The following is a 26,199-nucleotide window of genomic DNA, read 5'->3' on the forward strand; positions in this document are numbered from 1 at the left end:
TACCCTCCCAGTGCTGCACTGGCACCGAGGGGCTGGCAGCCCTGTTCTGGCCCGGGGCCTTCCTCCAGGAGGCTGGCAGAGGTTCAATGACAAAACAACACCTGTAACCAGAAAACAGAGGTATGGAGGGTGGATTCCTTTGGTTGGTTAGTTTTGAACTGGAACAAGCTTTCATTGTGTTAATTTGTATTAATTGTATTAATTTTTTTGAGTGTATTCTGGTTTTAGGTGCACAAAACCCACGTTGTACAGAAGCACAAGTGGCAACACCCACTCCCAAAATGATGAATACTGAATATATAGCAAATTTGCTTTATTTCATATGCTTTATTTAATCCAGTCACTATGTCCTTTAATCCAATGTAGAATAAAACATTTTTTGAAGATATGGAAAGAAAAAATGGCTATTCTGAGTTACAGTGTATAGAACACTTCAACCATTTATTTTGACAACTTACCCATTCACCTATTCAGGTGATATATCATTTCTACCTGGGTTTAGTGAACCACAGCAGCAAATATTATAGAAATAGTCCAACTTGCAGAGAAATTTAACACTAGGGGTGTTTCTAAATATTATTCATTTATGTAAAAAGAAAATCAAAACCAGAAATGTAAGCAGCCAATAAGATAGAAATACCAGGAAATTCTGGAATTTTTGATCAAGTTAACAAAAAAAAATATGTTTATTAGCTAAGTCAAGAGTTACCCAAAGGTGCATCTCCAAACTAAGGATATTGCACCTGAGAATAATAGTGCATCTATGACAATTTGAAACAGTTAAATATTTAAGTACTACCTAATAGTTAACTGAATAGTTAACTATTTAAGTACTAAGACAGATATTTATATTTGTTAAAAATACAGAATTTAAACCATGGGATACTGCCCTTTAGAACAGAAAATACTCCAAATCTAGTGCACAGACTCATCATGAGTTTCAGTCATGAATATCTTGGTTTGCAGAACCAGGCCCCTGGCAAAAGATCCAGCAACTTAATTAACTTAAGTTAGCATAACAAAAGGTTCAATAAATTTTCACTGTGAACTATCCAGTTGGCATAGAGAAAGGGCAAGCTCTTATACCTCACTTTTTATTTCCAGTATTGGTTTACAATGTAAATGACTCAAATGATATTTAAATTTATTTTCAGATAATTTTGATGACTATCTAAAGAAAACAAGATGATGTAGAGTAAAGAGAGGATAAAATAGTATGACTTCATACACAATGAAATTTAGATGAAGGAGAGGTACTTGGTGTGACTCTGATACTTCTTAGATGTCTCAATGTTAGATGTTTCTTATCTCTTCAACTCAAGAAAAGCAAAATTCTAAGTTCTGTATGGAGGAGATAATGTAGCAATATTTTGATGTAGGATAGTTTATTACATAAACAGTATGTACAAATTCTAAACATGAAAATAGTGAGTAAAAGAAATCAGACTCTATTTACATTTATATTTTTTTACAAAAGGTTTTTACAAGAAGTGTATATTTTTTCTCTAAATAACAGGACAAACACATAAGACCAATCTTTTTGTATTACATACTTAAATAAATATTGACTTTAAATGACTGTTATAGGAACATAATTTCTACAGCCAATTTGGGTAACAGAGAAGCATTTGTTACCTCTACTAAAATATAATTAAGTAAAAAGGAAAAATTTTACATATAGAGCTCTGTTAATTACTTTGTGAATTGTACCTTACTAATATATCAGTAGAGGTAATACAGTCGTTACATTTCATGCCCACAACTGAACAATGAGTTTTGGCATGCAAACCCACATATAATCATCAACATCTGCAGGTATCCATTTACATTTTTTTAAATAAAAGGTTTTTTTAATCATTGAAAACTACATGCAACAGCTTATTAGTAGCATATTCCTGGTTAAAATGCACAGGTTTTGCATAACATTATTTTTAGTAATTGATGTTCACAGGTACTGATCAAAATGGTAGGAACATACTTGGCACATAGTATAAGAAAATGAATTAATAAATAAGTCAATATCACTATGACATTTACATATACACAAAAATAAAAATTTTATGGTGTTTTACACAGAATTTAGAAGGGTCTGGTTCCCCCACTTTCTTTTACAAGGCCCTGATTTAAGACATTATTCAAACAAAGTCTGATATCCATGCTTGATTTGAAGCACGGCTAAAGCTCATTCTTAACTGCACAGGTTTGCTTCCATCCCAGTGACTTCCTTTGTGCCAACCTTCCTGAATCAGGACCTGCTTTTTGTAAACTCTCTCTGCCTCCAGCTGGGAGCATGAAGATGAAAGTATTGTGAAATAAATTGATTCAGTACTAAGATTTCTGTACAGTTCTGCTAATACGGATTAGCAGAATTGCTGAATTCCCATTCACATTATCAATGACTTTGTGTGTGACCAAGCCAAGGATCAACGTCAGTGTCAGCACTGCCACACCATGCCCTCAGCTCCTCCTGAAGCCACTGAGTTGAGGATGTTCAGACTTGTTATTTATTGTCTGTGTGCTATATTCTTAATGAATATTCAAGTTGGTACACATGGATGATACAGCACAAGTTCTGTCTTATTTTCTCCTGCTCTCTAAACAACTCAAAAATGGTGAAAAAAAAAAAAAAAGATATAACAACAACAAACCAGTTTCTTTTTACACAAAAATCACCAACAAACAAAAAAATCCACTTCACAAAGCAGTTAGTAAAAGTAGCATAATCTTGTAATTCTCCTTTAAGAAATAAAGATAAACAAAATGCATCCTGAATTCAACTGACAAATCCATCAGAATCGTACACAGTAAATAATACATTAAAGGTGCAGAGTATCTTAAAACATCCCAATATCTCTAATATCATCCCAATATTAACTCTGAATTATGCAACATCATTAGAGAAAATATATCTTTAACTAGGGAATTAAGTAGCAATTGCTGAATTAAATGTTTAATGTGGCTTAGTCTAGTGAATTAGGACAATGTGTGATTCAGCAAACAAAGCTTTAGAATTAGGCACTAAACACTTCAAATCTGTACTGCTAAATTAAAAAAAATAATAATCAGGAAATCACTCACAGCTGGGAATTTAACATCCACGCATGAGCGTTGTTGACTTTCATTTTTGATTTGGAGGGGACTTGAAAGGTGAGCTGATAAGATCATTTGTAGAAGGAAAAGAATAATTTACATCTTAGTGGACTCTATATAATACATTTGATCAATAGATTTCTACTTTATCATCTTTTGGTTTTGATCAATCTAGTTCAGAAGGGAAAACCTCTCAGTGTTCTTCAAAAGTACCTTGTTACTCGAACAGAAGACTGCTTCAAAGAGAATGGCATCAGCAAACAGCAACTACTTTGATTCTTCTCAAAAGGACGATTATATGAGGACTCAGGGCTAACTTCCTGCCTATCTCCAATGAACTGGCATCACTGCAACAAAGACCAACATCTATGCTTACAGTGCCACTACAGTTCCATGCTTGACAGTGTCACTACGAAGGAAATGTAATTTCATTAACATTAATCAAGCCACTGTAGATTTGATCCAGCACAAATAGAACAGACTGTGATTGAAAGGTTTGGACAGAATTCTTCAGAGAAGCCTGAGCTAATTACTTTCCCTGACCCTGCTGATCCAGCAAACACCACGAAGATTCCTTCTAGATTCATCAATGCCCTGTGCACTCCAAATGTGAAAGCAGTGCTGCACACCAGTCCAATGCAAAATTTGTTTTCTTTGTCAAAACATACACATGAAACATTTCCATTCTAACAAAAATATCTCAGACTTTGGCATTCTGAAAAAAATGCAAATAAACCTTTATACTACAGAATTTTGGAAGAAGAATTCATCTGCTAATTTGCTAATGCATTTTGGAAAACAGAGGAAGGAATTAAAGCACCATAGCCATTATTATATTTTAAGCTATTGTAAAGGCCCAAACCATGTAGTAATAGAAAATGTCTCAGAAAATTCTTGGTCACTAAGTGAACATCAAAAAAGACAACAAGAAAACCAGAAAAAGAATGGAAAAGAGTCCTTTAAAACTGAAGGTAAAATTGTAGAAAATTTGTAATGAACAAATCATCAGAAATTTATGTGATTTCCTTCTCCCCCTGTGGTATAAATGCTGTAAACTTCAGTACAGACAAACGGAATATTTTGTGAACATTCTACTGTGATAAACACAGCTCTGATCCTCAGTTTCAGATGGATATTTCTTCATATTTGCTTTTTCACAAATCAGTTTTTCATCAAGACAAGGGAAATACATGCACCACTAATGTCCAAGCTCTTCTTATGGAATATCTCAGAGAAATATGAAGCACAGATGAATCTGTAGCATCTGCTGGTAGAAAAAGTGGCCACCTTGTCCAACTGGAGTAAAATTTTGAGATACATTAGTCTGATGTGATGATTCAAGGAGCAATAGAAACAGTGCCAAGGAATTCAGGAGCACTTCAAACATCTTGAGCACTAAGAGCTGATTATGGGTATTTGTATGGAAGTTTATTGGCAGATACTTTCCACCCTCTCAATAATAAATCCAAGCAGTTTCTATTTACTATTGAGACATGTGTCTCTGTGAGACAAATTATTCTAGACAGTTTATATTGCACAATAAAGCAATATGAATTCCCTTATGGTTTAAAAAGGGCACCCATCTGTCTAAATTTGAAAAATGAATTCAAATAAACTATAAGCCAATGTTTTCCAGATGCCAGAATATTGTCACATAATTCTTTCTGTAAGCAGAACAGCAAAATAGAGCCAATACATCCATCTTTCTGTTCTAAAGATCCACGGGGAAAAGAAATATGTGCATCAAAATTCAAAGCCGAAAAGTAGCTATACAGCTACTTGAATAATAAATGTGCCTCGGAATTTCAGTATCTAAAATTTTAATGTTAACTATTCAAATTTTATCTAGAAAATTGGTATTTCTATTCAAGATAATATTATACCTTGAAAGAGTATGTATTAAAAAATTGTAAGTAAGATTTTAAAAGTTATTCTTCTAGGTCCTATCAATTAATTGCATTCATTGTCATCAATTTTAAACAATTCTATTAATTCCCATTTGCTTCTCTATAATGGTATTTCTACCCTGTACATCTTGTAACTATTGACTCCATTAATAGAAGATCTACATGATAGAACATTACCACTTTAGACCACATAGGTAACACAGATGTATCACCATCATCCTCCTCCATGGTGACACTACCGCTATTAAAAACTGATTATTTCAGGGTTTCTGCTACTGGTATTTATTTTACTTATATCCTTATTTCAGACAAATGGAGATATTCCTTAACAGAAAAATACACTAGAGCTTAAACTGGTGACAGGCAGGGCTTACAGCAAAATAGGTAATTTAAATCCACTGATGAGAACATGGCCTCTTTCAAAAGTATGAATACATCACGGGACCTTGCAAACAGTAACACTGAATTCAATAAGAGAACAAGCTGCATACACTGCGCCATTTCAACCTACTTTAAACACATGATATGAAAAAATGATATGAAATGAAAAAATGATATGAAAAAATGAACAATATACTGAACATTTTCTTGCAGGTGTTGAGTTGGATGAGATCTTCAGTTTGTTGACTGAAGTGCTGGTACTGAAATGATACTTGCTGTATGATTCATCCTGGTCATGGTGCAAACATAATTCTTCATGGCTAAACTACAGAGAAGTAGATACAGATCGTACAGGATGTTAACTTCTACTGGAAAACTGGATTCGCTGCTCCAATAGATGTGCTGTTACCCAGCCCTCATTTGGGAGCTCAGTTTTTCCCCTCAGTTATTTGTATAATCATCTGAAACAGTCTAATATTTCTCTGGGGATGGCTTGTAGTGATGTGGATGATGTTGCTTCAGATGAGGTCCTAAACAAAAGAAAAGGAAATTATGCATGTATTAAACTCTGCATATGTAATGCTGACATTTATCCATACTGAAAAGGCTTTGTGAGACCTTCAGCTTTCAGTCCTTCAGTTTTAAGTGCTGAGTCTGTGCTGACAACTATGTGCATGTTCAGTCCAGGCCACTTTAGTGGGCCCGTGAAAGGACAAAAATATTCAAACAGATAAATTTTGAACTAACTGTATTTTTTACTTGGCTTTGCAACACTGAGGTGTATGAAGTGCTGGAAATGGCCATCAGGAGGTTTGCATTGCTTTAGAAATATGTTTAAGCTCTAGCCATGCTGGACTGAGCGAACCCAGAAGAATCTAATCTTGAAAGCTGTGCAATCCTCCAGGCTGCACCTGGAGGACAAAGCAACCTTGAAACCCAAGTGCTATAGGCATAAGGCAAAAAGCTGTGACTGCAACGAATGGCAAATGTTAGACCACAGAAATCCAGTGAGAGAAAGACTGGATTTGCTTCCACTGCTGCTGGTGGACAGTTATCAGGGAAAAAAAGCCAGTATTTTCACACACCTTATGTGGTAAATATAGTATGTTAATTCATGTTTTTATGGATTATAGTATGTTAAATTATGTTTTGGTAAATGCAAACTGTAAATATGTTCTGTAAAATGTAACACTAGTTCCTGTCAGCCAGGGAATTGACAAATTCCGAAGCAGGAAACACCCAGAAACCGTCATGCAGAGGAGGACAATGGAATACCAGGAATTGGAGATGCTGCCATTGGCATCAGAAAGGAGGACACTTTAAGATAAGCAATCAGTTCTCCTCCCAAAAGCAGCAGAGCCATCAGCACTTCACCCACTGGAGAGAAGAAATTGACACTTCTCCCTCCTAGAGGAGACCCCATTCAGCAGACCAAGGATGGCGATGCATTCGAATAGCTACCCCAAGAAAACAAAGAACTGTGGGGAAATCTTATGCCAGGGGTGAAATAAACTGTATAAAACCTGGACCCCAGAGAGGGACCAATTTGTGAACTTTGGGGGACTGCAGTGCAATAGAGGCTGCTTTCCATTCACCCTCTGATGATCCTGGGTTATCATCACCATCACCGTAACTCCACTTGTTGGTTTTACTGAAATTCTGTAATTTGAATTTTTTTTAATAAACCAAATTATATTTCATTGGCACAGGGGATTGGCATTTAGAACACCTTAGGTCTACGGAATGCTACTGGGATCAGTAAAAGCTGTAAGGCCTGAAAAAGGCTTCCACTCTTTACATGTGGAAGACTGGAGCTTTGTAACGTGTCGGAACAGCGCGGTGCTTACTGTGGGGTGCAAAGGGAGGAAGGTCGGGCGTGCGGAAGGATTTAATCGTGGCGGGCCCCTCCCCGCCCGTGGTCAGCACTTGCACTTCCAGGCGGTACAGCATCGAGGGCCTCAGGTTGGGCACGGTGAGGACATAGTGGTCCTAAAAGTAAATGAACCAGTTCTCAGACCATCGGAAAATGAAACACGGCTGCTCTACTCACACACATCAGTGGTTTAAACAGGTTCTATCACTGGCAGCAGCCACAAATTATTTTCATAGAATTCCATTGAAAGGATTTAATGTATGCATCACTTTGTTAAGTCAGAGTATTTTGCATTTTTTGCTTGCCATTACCTTTAAACAGACACATTTTCAATCATAATACTATGGTTTCATGTGTACAAGGTCTAAAGTGTTACAGACTTTTATGCAAAGTGTGCTGATCACTCTAGTGATGTGTTCATCACTAAAAAGTGAATTAAAATGTATTTTCCTAACCATTCTTTTAAACAAACATGTTCATTACATAAACTTGTTCTTATTTTGGATTTACATGTGTATTCTACTAATTGGTAATCTAAGCAATGGCTGGCCTGGGGCCACTTCTGCAGCTAGTGAAATAAATGGATGACCACACTAATTTCAGACTTATCTCAGTTACACCATAAGAATCTGTCTTCTGCCCTTAAGGTCATTTATGGTGTGATGGACTCACTCTTCGCTCCTCCATACCTTTTGTGGTCACTAAGACATGTGCTAAATAGTTTCAAAGCAATTTTACAGAAACTTCCAGGTGGGAATACTGGCTAAAGGCTGATAGATATTAAGGAACCAGAAGTCATTCACCTAAATCAAAATCAAAACTATAAATCAGAGTGTCATCTGCATTAAGTTGGGACAAATCACTCATTCCAAGCTGTAAAGACCCAGTCCCAGGAAGGGGGCAGCAGGAGCAGTGCTGCTGGACAGTGTGGGCCACAGGCTGTTCCTGCCACCAGCCAGGCTGGCCTGCCCAGGAATTCACAGGACAAGTTGTTCTGGTTGGCACCTGCCCCACGTGGGGAAGCCAAAGCAAGCTGTGGGAAAACTTTGCTTATTCCTGTGGAATAATTTGCTGCTACTGCCAGACCATACACTAAAGGGGAAAGGACAGAGAGAAAAAGTGGGGGGGAAACATATTGTTTTCCTGGCAAACTAGCACATATTCTGAGATGGGACTGCCTTTAACAGACATGGCTGAAGCTGTTCCATCTCATATAAAATTCCTGCATGGGTGGGGCACAGAGAGGAGTGCATACAATGCACTTGTACACTCACTCTGCTCATTCAGGTGCTCCTCCAGCAGCTGGGCCCTGGGCATTTCAGCCCTGGTTGGGTAAATACTACATTTTTAGTGAGAGTGAATGGTCCTTGGCATAAAATACCCTAAATTTTGGTGGTTTCTGAGAGACAGAAGATACTGTTTCAACTCAGACCCTTCTGCAAGTTAATCAGGTGCTACAGTTTCAAATGTCTGATGTATCAAGAATAGTATGCAAAGCTATACTTTGCATCTCAATCAAAGAGGAAAAATTAAGCATTTCTTGCTCCAACTTACCTGCAGAACCAGTGTTTCACATCTGCATCACCACTAAACATTAAAATGAGCCACAGACACACAAACTTAGGGAGCCACTGGCAAAAGGAAGGAACAAACAACTTACAGCTGGCAGTATCTGTGACTGGGAAATGATGCTGTTGGGTAAACTGTTCTGCCGGCTCTCTGTGGTCACTTCTGCCCAAGTGACCTGAAAGCCTGTCATGGGCTGGTGAAGGTCTGCCTTGGATATCTTCCAGGAAAAGTGGCCAGTGATGTTACCTTCCTGGACAATGAAAGACGCAGACAGATTCTCGGGTTTGGCCAGCACTTTGGGTGGAACTGGCACTGTAAATTTTGAAAGCAAAAAAAGATTAGCTAAACTTTTAATCTTCAATAATATTCATTTAATTTCACAAATCAAGGTCAGGCACAGCTGTATTTTTGGTGTTACATGGGATCCAGTCAGCTTTCCACCACCACATTTTCAATGTTAACCAAAAACCTATGTTTGATATATTCCACTGACATTTTGGACCAAACTCAGACTTCAGTTAAAATGCTCTCAGCTGCAGGGACAGAAAAGAATGCCATGGCATGTAAAGATCTAAGTGCCTCATTCACAGTGAGCCATTCTCCTGCTCCTCATATTTCAGAATACTTGAATTCAGACTGGAAGTTTTAGGACAAGAAAATGCACAGGGTAGTACAGGACTCCATAACTCAGCCAAAAAATAGAATTCATGCACTAAAACTGTCGTACAAGTTAACAGGGGCAGTCTGATTAGGGAAAGCTATACCTTAGTTACAGTTGCCTAGGAAGGCTGCAATGCTGGAAACTGTCAGGACAGGCATTAAGGGAATGGCAGGGATGGCCAGCAGGGCTCTGGGTGACTTATGGAGCACAGGGGCACCCTTGGGAAGAGGAGGGACTCAACATGAGAGGGCTTCCCTCTAACCAGGGAGAGTTGCACACTTGGATGTGCAAAGCCATGGCTGACCTGACCCAGGACCAGCTGACCACAGAGGTCCTCTCCAGCCAATACCTCCATAATTCTGCAACTTCCATAAACCTCTAGTTACACATTGTGACAATGCTGTAAATAGATACGAGGGCCTGTATTTCTTATTTGAGAGCAGAATTAACCTAAACAAAATCAAACTGAAAAAGCAGCTTGCATCTGCAGCAAAACATTGAAAAGATGGGTCATACCACCATAATCATGTTTACAGTTATCATCCATCATTATAATAAACACAATGGGAAACCCTTCTTCCTTACAAAAAAAACCCCAATAATGTCATTACAAATATTATTGTATGTCTGCTACAATTACATTTAATTGACAAAACAGTAATAATAAACTAGCCAAAATCGATGCTACTGTGTATTTCTGTTAATTTTCACATAAGTATAAGTGATATTTTTATTTGTTTTGAATCTCTCGTTTCCTGTTCTAGAACTGCTTTTAAAGACTCTCTTTTGGTGATAATAAATGCTTTTGGAACTATTTGATAGTTCTCCAGATCATGCCTTACCTCCTTCAGCAGGACAATTAATGTGCTTGTGTTTTTTTTCTTTAAATGCAGAGCAAGGTGGGGTAACAAAGAAAGTACTCTCAGCCTTAAAACGACCTTTAGATTTTGCAGGCAGAACAGTTACTTTGTATTTGCATGAAAATGACAGGTCCTTCAGAATAATGTAGTTTTCCTACAATAAGAAAACCAAAAAGATCACATGCTGCAAATAGAGCCCAAGGAAAAAAAGAAAAAAAAAAAAAAAAAGAAAAAATTGACAAAATAACCTTGGCAAAAGATGAAAAGCTTTCTCAAAAAATATTTTCCTGGATCCTTAACACATGCCAATGTGGTTTTAACTCATAGAAAAAAACAAGTATTTTCAATGTTATGATTATTTTCAGTGGTAAAATATATTAGCATGGTATTTAAATATGTCCTTCAATTCTACACAGTTCCTGCAACACACTACATCAAACAACTGGCTTCTACTATTTAGAACAGTCTCCATGAATGATGGCAGTGGAGGAGCAATATGAGAATATAAATGCTAATCGAATTAAATATACGTAAGAAAGCTGAGTTAAGCTGCTGTAAATGACAGGCTTCATCTACGTTTAACTTTTTAAAAGCACATTTAAAGTTCAGCATAGCATTATAGATGCATATTTTTCCACTTGAGTACATTAAGTGCTTCTATATTCTTATCAGGAAGAAAAACTCCACAGCTAAATACAAAGCACAAGTCTCTATTTAAGGACAATTTGTGGCGAAGAAAACTTTACACAAAGTGTAAGTGTCCTGCTAAATTCTTATTGGTGTCTGAAGTACTTTTGAAAATTACAGTCTGAAAGCTTTATCACAAATCATATATGGGAAAGAAGTTTGCTTGGTTGGTTTTTATCCTGGAAAAATCTCTAATAATTCTGGCTAAGGTCAAAAGTCTTTCACTACCTTTTAGATCTTTAATTCTCTTCAGAATCAGTAATTTCTCACGTTCTTCTGAATAACTCCCTCTTTTTTCTAATTGCAAATTAGCCTAACCTTCACTTGGAAGAACATTTTTGACAGGACATACAGACTGGGCTGAGACTGGGCTCCCTGCCTTCCACCTGCTGGGAGAGTGGTCCAACAGGTTTGATGTCTCCTTAAAATTGTGACAGGACTACTTTTATTTATCATGACAGATTGGAAGAATTACCATAAAGTGACTGGAAATAAGGAAAAAAGGAAATAAGTTCATTAATCCCACAATGCATTTGGACAGATGTCCAAACAGTCTTTCCTGACCTCTAGTGGAAATGAACTTCTTAAATGTTAAGTTTCTCCTATCTCCAATGTGCATATCTTGAAATACTGCAAATGATCATAACATTATGTCAGAATAATTTTTTTAATCCACCTCTAATATGTGCTTTGCTGACCTCAGGAAGCAGTAAATCATACAAGCTAACACCATCCTGTGTGAGGAATTACAGCTTTTGATTTACTCTTTTACATGCCATTAACTCCCCTGAATTGATGGGGTAGTAGAGATCAGGGTAAGAAGGAAAGGTGAATTGTGATTTGTCCATTCTGCATAACACACTAAATCAATTGCACCAATCACACTACTCTGTTGTTCAAAAAATGTGTTACAGTGACAGATGACACCAGATTGCCAACAAATTGAGTACGAAGTAATGCAACTGCAATATATATTTGGGCTGACATGTACTTACATGGAGCTTTTCTCTCCACCTGATATTTGTCTGACTTTCAGATTTAATATCTAGTATTTATTACCTACAATTCTTTTCTTATCTATTATTCTCCTCAGGGAGAACAATCACCTGAAACTCACCTGCATGTCTAAAAGAAAGGATGGTTTATTAATTACTATTATTACTGTTCAGCAGTTGCACTGTGCTAAAGCCCTACACTATTAATTGCAGATAAAGCTCCATGTTCTAAATGCTGTAGAGATATGCAAGTACTTAGTTAAGAAGTTTGTCTGGTCTCATTTTCTGAACAACATCAAAAACAAATAAAATATTTTAGCCTAGTGCGGATTTAGGAAATCCAAGCAACCCAAAACCTGTCCAGATACATAATTTTTATCTTTTGCCAAAGAGGAACATAAAAAAGAAAGCATCCTTACTGATTTATGAAACAGGGTATAACATACTGTGTTATGTTACAGAACCATTCTTTCTCTTGGAGCCCAGGAACTACTCAGAGTGGAGCAGAGGGCTGAATGCAGACTTACATAAGTCAGCTCTGTTACTTTCTTCACTCCTTTGGTGTCATTGTGTGCACAGGACTCCAGTAACCAGTGGACCTGGAATTGATTCATGCTGATATCTAAATGATATAAAAAGAGAGGAAAAGACGTATCTTATAAATATGTTTTCACCAAAAGACTTATCTTTTCACCACTGCAACTCTTCTGGCTTCTCTGGATAAAAACAGAAGGACTTTTAAGGATTTTAGAGTTGGTAATCCCTCACTAAGCAATCTTTAATGTAATGGAGAAAATATTATACACCAATGTAATTTAAACCTTGTATCAGCTAAAGGAGATAAAATAGTGACATTTCATTTTCAGTTATGTTACCATTTACTGCTTACATTAAAAAAATTAAATTGAACATTAAAAAAAATAATCTCAATGCTGCTATTTCTAACCATCCTACAAATTGTGGGACTGACTTGGCGTCAACAGCCTGACTGTTTATATTGTTAGGGAATTGCAATACTGCTGCCTGGCACTGCTTGAGAAATCTGTGCCTGAAGATATGTGAAAATGCCTGTAAATCCCCAAGCTTTCTTCTTTCAGGATATGCCATAAAACCTGTTCAGTATCTGTCCAAATAAAATTCTAGTCTTGACTCTTATGACTAATACTGAAGGCTTAAGTTTATTCCCATTTAAATCAATGACAAAACTTGCTGGAATATCAACAGTATAAGCTTTCAACTTATTTCCAGCTCTTCTAGCTTTTTGTCTAATAATACTTGAATAAGGAAACAGAATAAAGAGCAAAAAAGAACTTACAAAGGGAGGAAAACTCATTAGATAGTGCGATCAGTTCCTGACATTTTTCTGGATTTCATTCTCTGTACAGAGGATGCAAAATTATGTCTGTTATTATTAATTAGCTTGGTATGACAGAGGCACTAATGTGCCTGACTGCAGGTTTTGGGAGGGAAAACAATTATCTCTGACGCCTTGAGGGCTGATCTGCTATTAGACTGCTATGAGCAGTTTGGATGCAGAAGAAAAGGATTGTACACTAAAGAGAAAATTACTAGTGTAGGAAACTAGCTGAAAGGGCCCCCTGAAATAAATTTTTGCAGTAGCTGTACTTCATAACAACATGTACGCTAATAATTTTTGCAGTCTCTTTGGAAAAAATATTTCTTTCAGAAAGAAATCTATTAAAAACCACATTTCCTGCTTTGTGACTGTTCCCTCTCATTTAAAATAAATAAAGAAATGGATGTGCTTTTGCTTGTCTCTTCAAGTTTTCCTACTTGATGTGCCTACTGGATCAAGACAAAACATACAGTGCATTTGTAAGTAGGTTTTATATGATTTCATCTCTTTCAGTTCACTCTGTTATCAAGTATCACCTGCTAGATGATCTTAAGGACTCTTCTGACCTATTCTGTTGTTCTCTGATTATTCTAAACTGTCTTCATGAGTGGACTGCTCTTTACAAAGCTAAAAAATGTGTATTTTCACTTGTAATATTTTTCACTTGAAATCTATAAATAAATCACTCTCATTTGGCTAAACATTTATCCAAACCTTGTACCTGTCCAGCAGTCAGGGACTGTATAAAACATATTCTTAAGGTAGGTAACAAAATACCACTACATGGGCAGCTGGGAAAAGACAATTCCCAAGCATCAAGACCTTACAACAGCTCAGCATTCAGATGTATTGGTGTTGAGGTTTACCAGGCCTCTGCTCAGAAAAGCAATTCAAGGTAGAATCATGGAATCATCAACAGGTTTGGGTTGGAAGAGACTTTAGGATCACTCAGTTCCAACCCCCCTGCCATGGGCAGAGATACCTCCCACTAGAACAAGTTACTCAATGCCCCGTATAACCTGGCCTTGTACACTGCCAGGGATGGGAAAAAAAATTTATTTCCAGCTCTTGGAATATTGGAATCCTCTTTGTATTTTCAGGCAGGTCCACCTCCATTCATTATGTGAGTTTCTAATCCCAGATAGTTCTTTTCTTCCTTCCTTCCTACTTCTTTTCTGCATTAGCAAACCCTTAGTAACCCATCTGTAAACACCTTCAGTTTCTGGTAACTCCTCTATTTGAAGAAAATAGAAATAGGTTAAAGAAGAATATAGAAAATTGGAAATACATTTTAAAAATCTATCAGCTTGTACTGTAAATGTAGGGTGAAGGTTTTCATAAACATGACCTCCTGATTTTATTTGAGCTAATGAATCTTAAATTTGATAGTATTCTGATAACAACCTATACTGAAAATAGAGGATTTTTTTTTTCTTTTCAGTGAATGTGTAATTAGAGGCTATCTGCAAAGGGTTTTTGTATCACATCTACAAGTACCTCAACTGTTATAAACTGGAAGGCATTATGACAACCAGCAAGACTAAAACGTCTTCAATTCTCACCTCCATATTTATGATTACTGTTATCTAAAAAATTGGAAGATACACAGGTTAAATGCCATGTGTTAAAAAAGAGAAATATAAAGACAACTCATAACAAAACCATCCCAATTTTCTCCTTTTAAAATATCTATCCTGTCAGTGTCTGAAGTCTAATACAATGCAATACAACAGAATAAAATATGAAATACAATAAGGAAGAGGCTCCTACTTGAGACAGGAACTTTTTTAAAAATAGGGAAAGGTGGGACATTTTGTGATTAAATAAAGCTAGAACCCTGAAAAACTCAAAATGTATATAGGCATGCATGAAGGATGCATATGAAATCTCAAGATTGTTTTAGAAATTACATATAATATTTTTAAAAGCAAAAGGATACAAAATGCATGAAATTATCTAAAAAGCCCAATAAGAAACTGAGAAAAATGATGAAAATATGCCTTTGCCTTATAAAGTTGCTCATAAAGATCATGACTCTAGAGTTTTATGAAACGTTATACAGCTGACTTTGTGTTTACAATACATGCAGAAGAAAAGCTTCTCCCAGCCCTCCTTTCAGCAATGCACACTGTATCTTAGTGAGATCACTACCACAAATTTTACTTAGACTTTTGGATTTAGCTGTGCAATGCACACTGAGGGATAGGCACTGGATGAGCTGCTCAAGCTGCATCCAGCTGAATGTCAGCCCCTGCCACCAGAGCCAAGGCTTCTGGATCAAGCTCAGCTAAGGTTAATACACTGAGCCCACAGCCACAGCTTTTTCCAGAAAGTCATTTGAGCAGTTAATATGAACAGAATATTCATTATATAATGGGATTCATTTTGGACAGAAAACACAGCTATTCCTTCTAAAATAAGTACTAAACACTTGTCAAGAAATTGATGCTTCAGTCTGCTTCCCTGGTATTTCAGCATCAATCTCCTTCTGAATATCTGGAGGTTTTTTTATTCTAAATTTTCAATTACGAGTTTTTATAAAGCTTTTTAACTTCATTGTTGTCATGGTTAGAACATGTATCATTTGATACTACAAATAGTGCACAAATGGCAAGCACACGTATTTCCCAGAACTCAAAATATTTGTTTAGAAACACTGAACTTGAAGGACATAATAAGCACTCTAGCACTCACTTGAGCAACTCTAGTTGCTCAAATTGTGAAATTAGTCAACAAAATAGCCACTTAAGTATGAACACAGACAGTTTATTCAAACAATTATTTTTATTTTAAATTTACATAAAGAGAAAAAAAAAAAAAAGGGCAATCCAGGGCAATTACTTTAAAAATCTCTTAATGATACTGACATGGAAATTATCTCCAGATGCCCAAGCTAAAGACTTTTAGGTCTGTAAGACAAATGCATGTAAGTAATATTTTCAAACAAACTAATAGTTGATGTTAATTACTTTGATTTTTGAAGTAAATTTTCTGATGTACAAATTGAGTTTCTAGACTTAAGAAAAAATGTCTATACAGATACCACATGGTCATGTTCTCACAATCCCATGTATGCTTAGCTCTTTTGCTCAACAAGGGTATGCAGCTACCTTTGTTGGATAGAAATCTTACATTTCTAATTAGAAATGTATGGAACAGGGCATGCTGTAAAGCATGGTTTTTGTTCATTTACGCCAAACTGTCTTTATTTTCACATGAGTATCTCCACAAAGCTCTCTATCAATAGTGTTTAGAAATATGTTCTTCACCGGATTTTTTGTGCTTTCTCCCCCTCCCCAATTTAAACTCTTTAGTTCCATTTTAATAAAAACAAATAAATATATTTCTGACTTTTCTGGATGGAAAATGTGTATTTATTCCGTAACTTCAAGCTGTAAAAACAGCTCAAAATTCTATTTATTCCAATGCCAACTACATGTGTTTGCCACTTGGAAAACTTCAGGTTCATATGCACAATTTAAGCATCTAAAATCCAAAGACCTCAACATAGCCTAAGCCATGGCTGCACAACGGGAATACCCTGGGCTAAATCACCTCCAAGGTCTGAGTATCACTCAGAAAAACAATCCAACAAAATGTCAGGTAATTCTGCAAGTTCTCCTAGGTGAAACTTCTGGTTTAAATGGTTCTGCAGTTTATTTAAAATAAACTGATTTATAAGGTTTTTTCTTTTCTTTTTCTCATCTTTTTCAACCTCTTCCATGCTTCTGTTTTGTACAAATACATTACTGCCAACCCTATGAATAATTTCATCTAATGTGGTTTCTTTTTTTTACCATGCTACTGCAGACAGCTACTTTCTCTGCCTCAAGTACTTTTTTCTCCTTTCTATTACAGTTACTGTTCCAGAAGGCTGACAAATTGACTATTGTAAGGAACTGAAGCTTTGTAGCCGAAAAACTGGCATAGCCTGGACATAACAGCAGTGAAATCTGCTCATGCAGCCCAACACCACCAATATGGAGCTACCCAGGAAACCAGGTAAACAGAGGTATTTATTTCTTTGTATCCTGTGGTCCACAGTGCGAAAACTGCAGCAGACTGTTTCAGGAACTGAGGTGAGCTCTGCCACTGGTTTGCTTGAGGTCTTTAGGTAAAGTACTTCATGGCTCCTTATCTCTGTGCCACCCCTGTCAAGTGGTGAAAATAATGGTGCGTGTTGTAGAAGTATTTCAGCTCTTGCATGTTATTCTGATGTTGGTCTCTACTATTTGGTACAAAAATGCAAATTAATACCAGCTGTGACAGCACTATTATGCAGGCAACCAAATTACAAAAACTTATTAGGAGGAAAATCAAATGGGATTTGCTGGAAAACAAGGTTTCACAGCAGACATGTTCAACAATAGCAGCTCAAATTAAGGTTTAATTACAATAAAAATGTCTGGCATCAATAAACACGGTAACATCAAGTTGATTTCTGCATCGTGACAGGATTGAAAGTAATTAACATGCAGTGTCTAGATTTTCCCATTAGAATAAAATACAGTATTAAAGTAAATATTATAAAATAAGACATGAAAACCTTTACCTGGTAGCATAAAATTAGCAATTTAATACAAATAACTAGCACTATGAAATGAGTATTGCAGTATAAAAAGAAACTATGTTCTGCATTTCTTATCAAGATACCTCAACAAACTGACTCTGTCCAAAATATATACCTATAATTAATATGCTAACTTTATGCCAAAAGGAGTTGTTATCAAAGCTTGGAAGATAATGAGCCATATGTAAACCTGCTGTTCTCATTCAAAGCCAACCTTTCCTCAAACAGAATGCCATAAGGAGGACAACATATCTCTGAAACTACTCAGTAAGAAAATTATTGAAATGATTTGTTCTGTGTGCAGCTAAACTTTTAAATTTATTATATTTGGTTAGATCTGAAATTTCATATAGCAAATCACAATTTTTTTTGTGACTGGCCGCATGTTTTTTGTTTTTCTTTGCATACTGGGAGGGATTGTTCTTATAAGCTTCTGAGCACACAGGACATTATTCAACAAAGCACTTAGGCATATGAACAGCTGTGTTAACTTCAATAGTTAAGGGTAGCTAAAGGATCAGGCCAGAAGTTTAGAACCTAGCAAGATCAAGACTAATGACCATCTAAACTATAGTTAAAAGATGGTCTTGAACATGTCTTTGATGGTCTCAGACAGGTAAGAAGAAGGAAATATTAAAAAAATAGTTAAAAAATTAATTTCCTTTCTGGATCACGTGTCTTGCAGCATTACTGCTCTAAAAATAGACTAGAGAAAGGAAAATATTTTATGTTTAATATCACAACACAGGGCAGAATCTGCTCAAGGCACATGAATTACATGTCTCAGTATCTACAAGCTTGATTAATTGATTCTATTGTAAAGTCAGAGCATGATTTTTCAGAGCTCTGTATAAATTCTGTGTCAGCATACCATCCAAGAAAAAAATATTTACCTCACTGTATTGAATGGCAAAGCTGCAGCAATGGTAAATGGTTAAATTAATGACGCCTTGCATAAAGTAAAATATATTATCAACTCTGCATTTCCACACCACAAACTAGAAAGCAAATATTTGAGATAGAATGTAATAAAGTGTCTGCTGCTCTCTTAGCATTAGGTTCATCTGTTTATTGGACAAACATTGTTTTCCATGTCTACACAGACATTTAATACATGAAGTTTTCTATCAGTGCTTTTTCTGATGAAATTCAGTTGCTGGAGAGGCCCTGAAAAATATGCAGGGGAGGCTGAAATATGGGCAAAATCCAAGTGAACAAATGAAGCAGTGTTATTTACTACTAGTTCCTTCAGTTTTGAAGACATGATTAGTGTGAAGTGGTTCACATGGTATTTATTACATTTAAATAACAGCATGACACAAGACCAGTTTGGGAAGGGATACTTCAGCGTACTGCAGAGAAGCAAAATATGATCTCAGTCAGTACTAGATCATAACAATTATTTGTTTTTCATATACTGGTTCATGAGCCATTGTATCACTCTGATTCATGGTGTCCAACATTTGCAATCTGAAGCTAATGATAAGACAAGAAGTAATAATATTATAACAAGTGCTATTTTACTCATGGTAGTCCAGCAAATGATGTAAACACAATTTGCCTTCAACTGATGTTAAAATGTTGTGCTAATTGATGTGCTAATGCATTGCAAGTCTCTCTGCATTCTGCTTTTCCCTGTAAAAACCACCTGTTTTGTCACAGGAATTTTAGGTAAGTTCTCTTCAAAAAAAAATAAATTATAACAGCTCTGTCTCTTTTACTTCCTCTGTATTGATTCACTTGATGGTGTAAAAAGAAATCCAAAGTTTTGTTTGATTATGAAATTCACTCGTGTACTCGTGACACCTCTTCAGAAAAAAAAGTTTTTTAATAATCACCTATTCAAGCACTATGTTCAAAAATAACACCAAAACCTTCAGTTGACATTTAAACTTCACTCAACAAACAACCCTTAGCAAGACAAACTACACTATTTCCTGCTCTTACATGGAATATAAACCATTTCAATTAAATCACAAAGATTTCATTTCTCACATTATGCCATTTAAAACAAACTTTCTTTCTATAGAACACATTCTTTGTATAATAAAACAGTAAGCCTTTCCAAAAATTATATTAACAATTACTGTGTAATTCAAAGACAGGCCTGAGACACAGTATTTTTGTCCATATCTAGACCCAGGAAGCCTCAAGGTTTGAAGATGTTTATATTGAAGGATTTAAGCCTGGGATCATCTCTAAGCCGGATTACCTCTACCCGTACCTACTTTCCCACACACAGCATCCCATACAGAGTGAGTTCAACAGTATCTCATTCTGGTTTTCCATTACAAGGAAATTTGCCTCTTGTAAGCTCCAAGTCTCACAATAGCTGCTTGTAGCCTGAATAGAGGCTTTCTACATTACTCCCTCATAGCCAGATTTTCAAAGCTAGCTAACCATCCCAGACCTGAATTTAATGAAAAAGAAAAAAACCCAAACAAACAAGTCCAAGGCTTACTAAGGTTATACATACACTGAAAATGTCCCCAGGTGCTCTACCATTAACTTTGGCCTTCTGTGTAACTTAGAAAAACGTAGACAATAATTTAGACAATCAGCCTATAATGTGGGTAAATCACTATATTGAGGGTACCTAATCTTGTAATCCCTCCCAATTCCAGAGTCAAAGTACAGACTCATCTTGCCCCTAATTCCACAGTGGGAAGAGATGCAGGGATGCACCAGCCCCTCCCTTCTCTCTTAGCCCTCATGCAAAAGCCATATACGGGTGGGTTTGCATGCCTGTAAGGTGATCCATGGAGCTCCAGAACTGGACTTTCCTGACATGCACTATGGAATGCCACACCAGGACCTTGCTTTGCTGAACTGCTATTCAAAAAGTTTACAGCATTAATATGCAGTTTCTAAATCTGCAGTTAAAGATTGATGTGTCTACAAGAAATAGAACAGAGCAAAACCAGGTTAAATATTCTATAAAATCATGTGCATACAGACACGGTAAACAGAGCAAGAATTAAGATTCATATAAATGTAGAAGAAATGGCTTCAAAACAAAACCAAAAAAAAAAGTGTTTCTACATAGAACAAGCACTTAAAACTCTGGAATTCCATTGCTCAGGATGTTTCAGATGCCCTGAAACTTGGTGACACTCATAGCACACTGGATGTTATTGGGAAGATAAATGCATCACAGGTGAATAAATACCATGAAATTACATTGGGCTCAGGAACTTTGACAGCCTAGAAGCAGTCTGAAGCTGGGACAATAATATGCAGAAATACCATTACACTCTTGCCCTGTTATGTTCCCTTGGATTTGCTTTTGGCCATTGCCAAGAACAGAACATCTGTTGGGTAGGATCTTTGGTCTAGACTACTATGGATATTTTTTGCATCCAATTTATGGTCACTGGAGCAAAAGAAACTGATATTAACGACTCATTATACATCAGCTGCATATATGGATCATCTTAAAAATTAGATTATAATTTCAGTTTCAGATACCTTTTTTGGTATCCAACTCTATCCAGCTCCAACTCTAGCTAGTCCTTCAAACAGTCCAGTTTCCTTCCCTATTTCTAGTGTTTATACAACTGGTTTTACAGCCATCTTATAAACCAGCTAATTAAAAATACAGATTAAAAAGGGGCATGTGGAGGAAAATTGACCCAGTTTACAAGAGGACACTCATTAGTTTAAACCACCTTCACCATGAGCATGATGACTCCCTGCTGATAGGTTAACCTCCCCTGGATCATAAGATCAATGCTTTATCCAAACTTAGGCAGGCTAAGAGAGCACTCATGAGCAGTTATTAGCCCATAGCTCATGAGAAGCCTCTTGTAAAGTGCTGAACCTCAGTACCTTTTACTCACAGTAGGGATGGTGGGATTGCCCCAGGTATGATCGTGTAAGCCTGTGAGACAGAGTTTTGACATAACATGACCTAGTGATAAAGTTTGGGGAAAGGAGAGGAAGAGCTCAGCTGGTCAGAGCATGGTGTTAACAGTGTCAAGGTTGTGGGTTTGACCCCCATAAGGGCCATTCACTCAAGAGTTGGACTCAGTGATCCTCCTGGCTCCCTTCCAGCCCAGAACATTCTGTGATTCCATACTTGGGTGGTAAAAAGCTTGCCATTTTACCCCTCAGTTATAGAGACTGCCTCACATCAGACATTGCCATTGACAAGCTTAGTGATACTATATGTGAATGCATATATACATATATAAAGTACTGTGTTTGTTGTTAAAATAATTAACTTTATACATTGTGCTAATACTCAGGGAATAATTAGAAATCCAGAAAATTGTACTAGTCAGACATAGACATATTGAGGTACATAAAGATGCTGGTTTTGAAAATGTATTTTTTCCTGAAGAATTAAAAATCAGGCAAGAGTTTATTTATTAGTTGGCTGGTTGATTTTTTCAGTGCCTTCAAGTGGATTAAGTCTTGATAAATCATTTTGCAAGGGAATATTGAAGGTGTATCTGCAGTTTGACTGCAGATATGCATTCCACCTGATGATGGTCTATCTTTAGATTGAACTCATGGATCAGGTAATTTGCAATTACATTTCTATTTAAACTTTTAATGTAAGTTCAAAAGAAATCAAGCTTAAATTTCTATCACTTACTACATTTAAAAATAAAAAGAAGACTTCTTTTAAATGTATAAATTAAGTCAAATTAAAAACACTTTCACAACAACTAAAGGTGTTCTGGAGTATGATTCAGGTCATACTGAGGACTTGTGCACAGCCCACACTACAAAAATTTTAAAATTAAACAAGAAATTATTTAATTGTACAAAGTGTACAAATGTACAAACCAGTCCAGTACAGCCTTCAGCAAACATCAGCGGGTGCCTGTTAAGTAAAATCAGTGTTCTGTGCTGTCTGTGCTCTGGGAACACAGTGGGTAGTTCTGATTTGACTTGTGATTATTTGATTTCCTGGCAGACTTTGAATCAATTCCAGTTACATTCCTGGAACTAACAGTTGGAGAAAATTGCCTCCAAATCTCTCATACCAAGAGCTTTAACCACCTACCCTGAAAGGTATGGAGGTTTGGAAGCAAGGGCAAGGCAACAAGCAATGGTTTTCTGTTCTGCCTGTCAACTCATGAAGAAATGCAGCAAACTGTGCCTTTGAGAAGACGTTCCAATATTGTCCCACTTGCAGGGGAGATGCCACTGAGGTTGCCACCATTGTAAATGTAATTTTAAAACTTTATAACTGACCCCACTAATCAATTTCAGACTATTTTAGAATTTGAAAACCATCTGTTCTACCAAATTCTATTATTTGTGGTTGATGTTTTCCATGACTCCCACCAGTAACATTTTAAGTATTGTAAGTATTCCACATTTGGACAGAAACCAGAGTCCTAAAGGCAAAGTAAAGCAGGCAGAACTGGAGTTGGTCAGATGCTCCCCTTTACACCCTTTTAAAAAAGGTAAAGAGATTTCTTTACCTAATGTCTTAATGTAGTTTCTTTTCTGAAACTACATTAAGACAAAGTAAAGAAGAAAAACAAAGGGAGGTGTAGGAATCGCACTTGTGACAAGATATTCCTTTAACTTCAGAATAATTTCCCATGATAATTAAACCTAACAGCACTACCTATCTCCCCCGGCATGATGCTGTGGAAGCCCATTATATACAGTCAGGAGTAGCACATGTGGAAGAGCAAATTCTGTAATATGTACCAGTGCATTTCTAAAGAGGTGATCTAGTTGAAGAGTCCCGTGCTTAGAGTCAGCTTTACTAATTAAATCTCTAAGTAATAATGCACATTATGCATACCCACACAATCAATCACTGCTGAGACAAAATCCCTGTATTCACATGGAAGTCTGAAGGCAATATATTAGTGTATACTGAACTATAATTAACAGTCACATCATTTTGTTGAAAGAACCATCTGGACCACAATGATGTCTTCAAGTACAAGTATTTCACTGCTTGAATATCAATAATTAGAATATGGTCAGCTGCTCAAACACTAATCTGCCCAATGCAACAGCTAGTACCAAACTAAACAATGCTCCAGTGTTAAGCAGGTACTGTGGAATTCTTTAAAGTAAGAGCTGGAAACTCCAACTTGCCAATGAAGGATTTCTTTACCTTCAATGGCTCTACTTCCATGAGAAAGGACCATTTGATATGTGTTATCAATGGGAAAGCTTTCATTTCAAAACCTGCCATATGAAACACCTTATTGCAAACAAAGAGTCAGCACACACAGTCACTTCATTTACGTCCCTGACTAAGTGAAAGTTAATTTTGTTTTCCTAAGATCTAGGTTTAAAAGCATTTGTGTTAGCTCTCTATTTGCTTTGCCATGCCTTGCTTTTTATTCTTCTCTGTGATTTAATTCATTATTCTTGTTTGGTTGAATTATCAGACAATGGAGGAATCTCTGCCTCTCCCTGCCTTAAGTATTCTTTTTTTTTTCTCCTTTAGCATTTACAGAAACACAAAGAAAGAAGCCTGAAGCCAAGTCTTAATGCATTTTAAATATTTGTCTTTTTAAGCAAAACCAAGAGGCAAATATATTGATTTTAACTATCTAGAAGTACTTAAAATGTTTAATTTAAACAGGAGGAAGTAAATGCACATCAACTTAATTCAAAGAAAAGGAAACTAAAGCTTTACCTGAGCAAGGAGAGTTGTATTATACTCAAATAACAGGCACTGAGAAATGGTAGCGAAGGTAAGATAATGACTTAGAAAATATTGTTGTGACAAGTGCTTTGGAAAGAAATTACATTCTGATATTTCAGTGCATTATAATTACTGAAGCAAATGATAAGAATTGATGCAGAGTTCATAAAAGGTGGGATTTTTTTTCCTTCTATTTGTGGGCAAAATTTTATTTTTATACACAGATTTGCAGCAACTTGGAAGCTTTTCAGCTAAGTCCAACACTCAGCTCTCCAGTTGCCCAGCCACAGAAAAACAGAGAAAACTTATGCATCTTTTTATTTTCACACTTTCAGTCTTGATTACTGCATAATATACTGGAGTTCTTAATCATCCTAAGCATCTAATCCCTTTAAATAGGGGTTTCAGAGTGCATCCATTTTTGGTAATGGATGGTACTATGTGACCTCAGCACCATGGAGTTAAAAGTGATTTGTTTAATTTGATTCCACTACTTGACAATTTCTAATTTCACACACCAAGATGGCCAAAATATCTGGCCATGGAACACGTTCCACTTTTCATTTACAAAAGGGGGATTCATGCTGTTTAAGGAATGCACTGTTTCTCTAATCCCAGGCCTAAATGAAAGGCAGCAAGGAAAAGACATTTTTTTCCTTCAGAAAGAAACTATTGTATTCATATGCAACGTGCTTTTGGATGACTCTGTCCAGCAACATCATGTGCATTTGCTAAGTACCTTGTACTGCTTGAAGTGTGGAGGTATTTTTGCTACCATACATCCTGAAGTGATTACTGTCATCATACCAAAGCATGCAAACTGACAGATTATTTCAGAAAGAGCTTTATTTCACTGTAAAGTCCAGATTGTACATTCCATTCACGCCTTGTGCTTATTAAAGTTAATGGGACTTAAGAAATGACACTTGAAGAACAGGCCCAGATGAGTCTTTCCTGCCTACCAAATTGTGGCACACTATGATGCATATATATAGAAATCCATCCCCTTACTCAGACTTTTATCCAAACACTGTGTTCAGTTTCTGAGTACTGATATGCAGTCACTCCCTTGCTGTATAACAAAGTCAGTTTGGTAATAGTTTGCAACACCCCCTGTGGTGCAGTTGTTGCACAGGACAGAGGTCTGGTGAGTTCTATTCAGAAAGATGATCTAAAACTGAGAGCTGCGGCCCTGATGTCATCACTGTGTTCTTTTCACTCCCCTCCCAGAGGCTCATCTGCAAACTTCACTGAGGAATACATCTTCAGTCATGGAAGAACTATCTTTGAATAGTCAAAAGGCATCACTATACCTTCTGTAAATCCTGAGACACATTGCAATAAACTTAAATGGCCTCTGCAGGCTGGTAGTGATGGAGGAAAAATTCCCTGACATTGAAAAAACAGTGACAGTATCTGTTACAGGGCCTTACAGACAAAACTTGATTTAACTTCACAGTTAGTTAGACTTTGAGCAGATAGTTGGACTAGCTGACCTTCAGAAGTCCCTTCTTGCTCATTTAAATTCTTCTATGATTCTGACCTATATTTAGCTCTTTAGACTGAGTAAAATGATTCAAATTCAAAAGCAAAATAGTTTCTCAGCTAAAGCAGGACC

At 36.5% G+C, this 26,199-nt stretch overlaps 1 protein-coding gene across 1 annotated transcript in view; it reads right to left on the bottom strand.

Annotated features, from left to right (window-relative positions):
- Positions 1-1,368: 1,368 nt before the first annotated feature.
- Positions 1,369-26,199, bottom strand: part of ANOS1 (anosmin 1) — a 134,059-nt gene continuing 109,228 nt past the window's right edge. The window contains exons 10-14 of the mRNA XM_063392812.1: positions 12,551-12,645; positions 10,324-10,495; positions 8,912-9,132; positions 7,226-7,367; positions 1,369-5,908 (exon numbers count right to left, since the gene is read on the bottom strand). Of these exons, the coding sequence (XP_063248882.1) occupies positions 5,850-5,908; positions 7,226-7,367; positions 8,912-9,132; positions 10,324-10,495; positions 12,551-12,645 (689 nt within the window). The 3' untranslated portion in view covers positions 1,369-5,849. The remainder of the gene's footprint in view (positions 5,909-7,225; positions 7,368-8,911; positions 9,133-10,323; positions 10,496-12,550; positions 12,646-26,199) is intronic.

This window comes from Prinia subflava, chromosome 3, assembly GCF_021018805.1.
Source record: "Prinia subflava isolate CZ2003 ecotype Zambia chromosome 3, Cam_Psub_1.2, whole genome shotgun sequence".
Classification (NCBI taxonomy): domain Eukaryota; kingdom Metazoa; phylum Chordata; class Aves; order Passeriformes; family Cisticolidae; genus Prinia; species Prinia subflava.